At 42.1% G+C, this 7,170-nt stretch overlaps 1 protein-coding gene across 1 annotated transcript; it reads left to right on the top strand.

The window, feature by feature from the left end:
* The first annotated feature begins 4,458 nt into the window (after positions 1 to 4,458).
* Positions 4,459 to 5,033, top strand: LOC145104100 (uncharacterized). The gene is made up of 2 exons (XM_079041383.1): positions 4,459 to 4,501; positions 4,570 to 5,033. Exons 1-2 carry the CDS (start codon positions 4,459 to 4,461, stop codon positions 5,031 to 5,033), a joined length of 507 nt encoding a protein of 168 aa, XP_078897509.1.
* Positions 5,034 to 7,170: the final 2,137 nt, after the last annotated feature.

Here is a 7,170-nt window from a genome sequence, read left to right as displayed (position 1 = left end):
TAGGGCATATTCACACAATTAACTATCCGTTCGATATTAGATTATATATAGCTAGTATAAACTAAGTGATTATAGAAGGAACTATTGTGGTTACCATTTTACTAAAGGAAATAATGGTTTTTCTTAAAGAATGTTTTCATCAAATATAAAGGAACTATTACAGTTAACTCCGTGAGTACCAAATGAATACACCAGGGTTATATACAATGAAGATCTAAAAAACAATGGGATGTGTGACTTCCGCCTCATGTCATGTTCCTTGTTTGGTTGTGGGCTTAGGGCAAATTCACACAATCGATCGTCTGTTTGATCTGAATTTTATATAACTTGCATCCATTTAGTACTCATAGAAGGAATTGTAGAGTCATTTTTACTTTCATTCATCATATCAGAAGATATAGGATTTTATGGAGGAACAGGAGAACTTTTCTAAAAGAACTTTCAACTTACTTTACATCACTAAAATACTTATGAACTCACCAGCTTAAATGCTGATCTACGCTTTCAAAATAACTTGTATTCTTAGGAAACTAGTAGACAGGTACGCGCGCTGGGAATCAGAAGATGGAGCATAGTAGCTTCATGTCTTGTTTTGTTATTTACTTTTATAGTCAATCTTTTGTGAATCATACTTTGTAAACACTTTAATGTTAATACAATGGTTGCATGTTACTTTGATTACTATGATGCATGTGTTGTGATACTAAACATGACGTCCTGTGCCCCCGACCGTTTCCGCCATTCTGGTTTGGGGGTGTGACATTTTTGGGGTGGTTCTAATGGATAAAGTTGTAAACTTTATCCTTCTAAACCATGTTTCAGACCAGATCTGAGCTTTGGAGCTCTTGGAATCGAGGAAAACGGCTTAACCCATTAAGATGTGGGAAACCCAGTGCCCTAGTGTGGCCTTAGGTCTCCACACCGTGGCAACTGGGAAAAAACCTGTTTTCTCGGTGTATGAAGGTCACGACGTGGCAGTTGACTGAAGGCAGTGTTGACCGTTGAGTTTTGACTTGAGTTGACTATTAGTCAAACTCCTAGTTTCGAAATAGGAGATAAGGGCTACCTTGTGTAATGGTATAGATGGTGTGTAGCACCAGTTTTCCGACAGTGAGAGCAGCAACAGCTGAGTATCGACTGAGAGGTGAGTCTCTTCACTATAATCGGGGTTCGAAGGCACCAATACCGGCCTACTAGATTATGTTTGTAGGATGATATTTGTCTTTGTGACACTTGCTGGTATGCCTGTATGTGCTTATTGTCTTTGTGACTCTCTCTGATATGACTGCATGCTTAGATGTAGGGTTGAAATAGACCTGTACCGGTTGAAAGATACCAAAGAATTTGAAATAGACTTAGGGGTGAAATAGACATGTACCGGTTGAAAGATACCAAAGGAGTTGCAATAGACTCAGGGGTAAAAAATACTTGTACCGGTTGAAAGATACCGAAGGATTTGAAATAAACTCGGGGGTGAAATAGACCCAGTTTAGCTTCGTGTTGATATGTATGTTTAGTATCAGGTATTTTGGGGAGACTCACTAAGCATTTTGCATATAATTTTATGTTTATGGTTTTAGTTACTTCTGGTTCGAAAGGGAAGGACCCGACATGATCGCACCACATCCACCAGTGTTATGTATTCTATGATTCTTGTACTCTGATGATTATATGACATGTTTTATACTCAGATTGGATTTTCTCAATGATTGAATGGTTGTTTGTTTGATTTAAAAGAAAAAATTTACTTATAATTTTTGAGACATTACAAGTTGGCATTAGAGCCTTGGTTTGAGGGATTCAAATACACGCTTGGCTGTGTCTGAACTCAATCTAAGGAATTGATGAAAATTTCGAAAGAAAACAACTTTTCCAAAAATTATTTCTGAAAAGAAAAGGGGTGTGATGCGTGCAATCAGCCGAGCTCAAGTAAGTATATCCCAAAATACCGATACATGTGTTATCATATTATTTTGATATGAGTAAATGAGAATTGCAAGCTTGATTAAGGCTAAGGATCTGCTCATGATTGCATGATAAAATGCTAGGAGAGATGCCTTTAGATGCTTGATTGTTTGAGCTCATAGAAATGCATGCTAGTATAGATTTGGATATTGGATAGGATGGCCTGATTAGGTGATGCACTGGATTGGACTACTCAATGCTCGAATGTTGCTTTCTTTGTGCTTTTAAGGACTCCGCTAGTTTCAGCTAACTATTAAGCGAATACGTTAAATTACATGTTGTGGGGATTAGATAATTTCAGAAGGTTAGGTTCAACCCTATTACGCAGCTCTTGTTTGAGTCCAACCGTTGTGGGGTGGGATCTAGCATTCAAAGAATTATCTGGTGTCGGTGACATGTAAGGTGTTGTTTGTTTTTTTGTAAAAAACCTCTTCAAACCTCTTATTGTTATGCGGCACAACACACACGCAACACTTTTCATCTTGCAGTTGTTTGTTGTTTAGAAGTCTTCGGAGTAAAATAGTTTTGTGCATGTTCTGTTTTGGACAACACTTGTATTTTCTTCAAACATCTGCCAGCCTCTTCTTCTTTTTTTCTTGTTGAAATCTTGATAAATTTTGATTATATATTGTTGAATTCTTGTTTCACCTTCGTTTTTTTATTTATTCTTGCTAAATGATTTTTTTTTCGTTTTTTATATTGAATAATGATAATTTATTGCTGAAATATCATTATTCTTTATTGAAATATCATTATTTTTTGTTAAAATATCATTATTTTGTGTTGAAATTTCATATATTATTAAATTTTCGGTATTAAAAAAAAACTATTTTCGTTATATAAAATCAATTTATCTTATTTTTTTAATATCTGCAGCAGCATGCAGATGTTAAAAAACAAACACGCTTCTTATTACATTCTGCAGTCGTTTTCTCCACCTCTTTTGCTGCAGAGGGTTGCAGAGGTGGTCCGCAGACTTAATGAATTTTTGCTTCAAAAAAACAAACAACACCTAATTGTATTCATGAGATAGTTAGAAGGTATTGGAGAGAGTCTCTTTTGCAGCTGATGGCAGAGAGTGATGGGGAAGGGAACCCTAGGAAAGCCTAGGAGATGTTTTAGCATACATGGCGGTTTATAGTGCAAGTGGTGTGACTGATAGTAGGGAAGTGACTTGGAGGATTTGAGGAAGTCCTTGAGGAAGGTATAGATAGATGTGGAAGGTAGTATTAGGCCCGTACTACTGAAAGCACATGATCTATACCCGAGATGAGGAAGGTCTTGATGATTCTGAGAACTTTGTGGGTGTGAAATCTTCGTGCGTGTATTGATTGTTTATGTGTTGTGTTTCAGCATGGTGATGACACGTGGTGGATCAGGAGGTTTAGGATCTGGATCTGGTTCAAGCGCGGGCACCAAACCAATTAACGAGGGACTACACGAGTTCATCGTGGCTGATTACAAGAGGTATCCTTGATGTGACCCCAGTAATGTTCGGGACGATTAAGGAGGGTATCATTGAGATGATGGAGGAATGCTTTTGGGCCTTTAGAGCCTAGTTGGTCGGCGGGCAGCATGAAGCTCACACTCTCTCCTTCAAGGATTTCAGGGGATATGGGGCGCCGAAGTTCCTTAGGGTAAAGGACCTCATTGCCACCAGGAGGTGGATAGCAGACATGGAGAGCTACCATATGACTAGCTTCTACCTATAGGGGTCGAAAGTGAGGTTCTTTGCAGGCTGTCTGAGGGAGCGAGACCGGGATTGGTGTGAGGAGGTTAGGTATGATCTGGGAGTGCCAGCCATTGAGGTCATGACCTGGCCGGACTTTGTGTCTCGATTTAATGCGAAGTTTGCACCAGCTGTCCTGCAATAGTTGGCGAGGGAATTCCAAGACCTGCCCCAGACTACTGAGACAGTGACGAAGATCGCTTCCAAGTTCTGGGAGAGAGCCTTTTTGGTTCCACAGTATTCCGCGACGAGGAGATGAAGAAGATACGATACCACGACATGCTGAGAGTGGACATAAAGGAGTTTGTTATCTTTTCATCTTGTCGTAAATTGGAGGATATGATACCCAGATCCAGGGAACGTGAGATAGATTTGGACCACCTTGGAAAGAGGAAGCCAAAGCATGTGCAGATAGGAGGGGGTTCAGCAAAGAACCCCAAGACTTTTGATTCTAAATTGATGGGGCCAACAGGGTCGGAGCCGCTGTGGGAAGTGCGGCAAGACGCACAACGAGATATGTAGGGCGGGTGGTTCGGGCTGCTATAAGTGCAGCAAGACTGGTCACTTCGATAGAGATTGTACCGCCACCACACATGTATCAAGTCTTATTTGCTATCATTGAAATTAGAGAGGCCACAAGAAGGCAAATTATCCGAGTTTGGTAGTAGGAGCAGTTGCAGGACCCGCTCCAGCGACATTGTGGATTACTGACGACTGCCAGGGTAAGGTGGAGAAATCCAGTCATGAGGATTCGAGCTTTCTAGATGACAACTAGGGAGGCTCGTGCAGCGCCAGATGTGGTTACTGGTGTGTATCTTCTCCATATCCTATTTTATTGTTTGTTTATTTTGCTTAATATGTTTGTGGTTATATAGGGACATGCTTAGTAAACGGTGTTTCGACCTTGGTTCTCTTTGATTCGGCTGCCACCGGATCATTTGTATATCTTGCTCTCAGCAAAAGGTTTGGTGATGCTCCTAGGGAGATTGATTATTCGTTGGAGGTGGAGATCACCGACGATCGTCCAATGAGAGCGTCGAGGGTTCAGCGGGGTTGTATTTTGGAGTTATTTCGAGAGAGGTATCAGATCGACTTGGTTCCTAATCCTTTGCATGAGAGCAAGGTTATCATGGGGATGGATTGGTTGAGGCCTAATAGGGCGAGGAACGATTGTGAGCACCAGCTAGTTCGGGTTCGAATCCTAAGTGGGGGAAAGCTAGTTATTCATGGCGAGGGTGCTCAGCGTGGACCAACTCTCTGTTTGGCTGCGAGGGCTTGGAGATATCTTCAATGGGGTTGTTCTGGTTTTGTGGCTTACGTATTGGATATCCGAGAGTAGGGAAATAAGTGGTTTGATGATGTATCAGTCATCAGGGGGTATCCCGATGTGTTTCTTGAGGATTTACCTGGGTTGCCTTCGGTGAGGCAAGTTGAGTTTCAAATTAATTTGGTACCGAGTGCAGCTCCGATAGCCAAGGCACCATATCGATTAGCACCATCTGAGATGCAGGAGTTGTCTACGCAGCTGTAGGAGCTGTTAGACAAAGGGTTTATTAGGTTGAGTAGTTCACCCTGGGGGCACCGATATTGTTTGTGAAGAAGAAGGATGGTTCCCACAGGATGTGCATCGACTACCGGGAGTTGAACAAGTTAATGGTGAACAACCGTTACCCACTCCCGAGGATTGATGATTTGTTCGATCAACTTCAGAGTGCATCTTAGTTCTCCAAGACATATATATGGTCGGGATATCATCAAATGAGGGTCAGAGAGAAGGACATGCATAAGATTTCTTTTAGAACTCGTTATGGTCATTAGGAATTCGTGATGATGCCTTTCGGGCTCATCAATGCTCCAGTTGCGTTCATGGATCTCATGAACCATGTGTGTAGACCGATGCTGAATTGGTCTGTCATTGTACTTATTGGCGATATTCTGGTCTATTATAAGACCAAGGATCATCATGAGGATCATCTGCAAGAGGTTTTAGAGACTCTGAGGTGTGAGAGGCTTTATGCCAAATTCTCCAAGTGTGAGTTCTGGTTGCGCGAGGTGCAATTTCTGGGGCATCTTGTCAATCAGAAGGGTATATTGGTTGAACCGACAAGATAGAGTTCGTGATGCAGTGGGAGGTTCCAAGGTCTTCATCTGAGATTCAAAATTTCCTTGGGTTAGCAAGGTATTATCGGAGGTTCATCGAGAACTTCTAGAGGATTGCAGCTCCATTGACCAAGCTGACAAAGAAGACTATCACCTTCCATTGGGGGCCTGAGTAGCAGGCAACATTTGATACTTTGAGACAGAAGATGTGCGAGGCTCCGATTCTATCCCTACCCGAGGGCATGGATGATTTTGTGGTTTAATGTGATGCTTCGATCACTGGGTTTGGTGCAGTGCTTATGCAGAGGGGCATGTGATTGCTTATGCTTCGAGGCAGCTGAAGCCTCATGAGGCTAGTTATCATACTTATGATTTGGAGCTTGGGGCTGTGGTTTTTTCCCTCAAGATTTGGCGTCGCTATTTGAATGGGGTTCGTTGTATCATTTACACGGACCACAAGAGTTTGAGACATCTGATGGATCGGTTGAATCTAAACATGAGGCAACGCCGATGGCTCAATGTGGTGAAGGATTATGATTGTGAGATCCTTCATCACCCTGGGAAGGACAATGTGGTGGCCTATGCTCTTAGCCGCAAGGGAGCTAGTACTTCTATCAGAGATTTGTGTTTGAGGATGACAATGATTACCCCACTCTTAGAGCAGATTTGTGGGGCCCAAGTTGAATCCATGAAAGAGGAGCACCACAAAAGTGAGTGTATTGTGGGGCAAGTGTCCTCTTTTGACTATGAAAGTCGGGGGTTGTTGACCATACATCGGAGGGTTCGGTTTCCGTATTGGGGTGGTGTACGACACGTACTGATGGAGGAAGCATACAATTCGAGGTTCTATATCTATCTGGATACGACGAAGATGTACAGAGATCTCAGAACAGATTATTAGTGGCCATGAATGAAGCGAGATATGGCCTGGTATGTAGATAGGTGCTTCACTTGCAGGATAGTCAAGGCCGGTCATCAGCGAACCCATGACAAAATGGAGCGGTTGGGTATTCCATTTTCGAAATGGGAAGAGATCACGATGGATTTCATCACAAAGTTACCACGGACAGCGCATGGGGTGGATTCGATTTGGCACATTATAGATCGATTGACCAAGAGCATGTATTTTATCCCTATCCAGGAGAGCATCTTGGCAGAGAAGTTAGCAGACATCTATATCCATGAGGTAGTTACACGTCATGGACTCCCGGTATCAATGGTTTCAGATCGGGATGTACGTTTCACTTTCAGATTCTGGAAGATATTTCATGAGGAGTTGGGTACTCATCTGCACTTTGGCACGACTTTTCACCCACAGACTGATGGATAGAGTGAACGAAATATCCAAACGTTGGAATATATACTTTGGGCGTGCG

This window comes from Lactuca virosa, chromosome 4 (genome assembly GCF_052849685.1).
Source record: "Lactuca virosa cultivar CGN04683 chromosome 4, Lactuca_virosa_CGN04683_v6, whole genome shotgun sequence".
NCBI lineage: Eukaryota > Viridiplantae > Streptophyta > Magnoliopsida > Asterales > Asteraceae > Lactuca > Lactuca virosa.
The sequence above is the reverse complement of the archived record's forward strand: the minus strand, read 5'-3'. Positions and strand labels throughout refer to the sequence as shown.

Coding starts and splice junctions, on each gene's coding strand:
- LOC145104100 (XM_079041383.1), top strand. CDS start 4,459: ATGACAACTAGGGAGGCTCGTGCAGCGCCAGATGTGGTTACTG. Junction 4,502..4,569: donor AGCGCCAGATGTGGTTACTG/GTGTGTATCTTC, acceptor GTGGTTATATAG/GGACATGCTTAGTAAACGGT.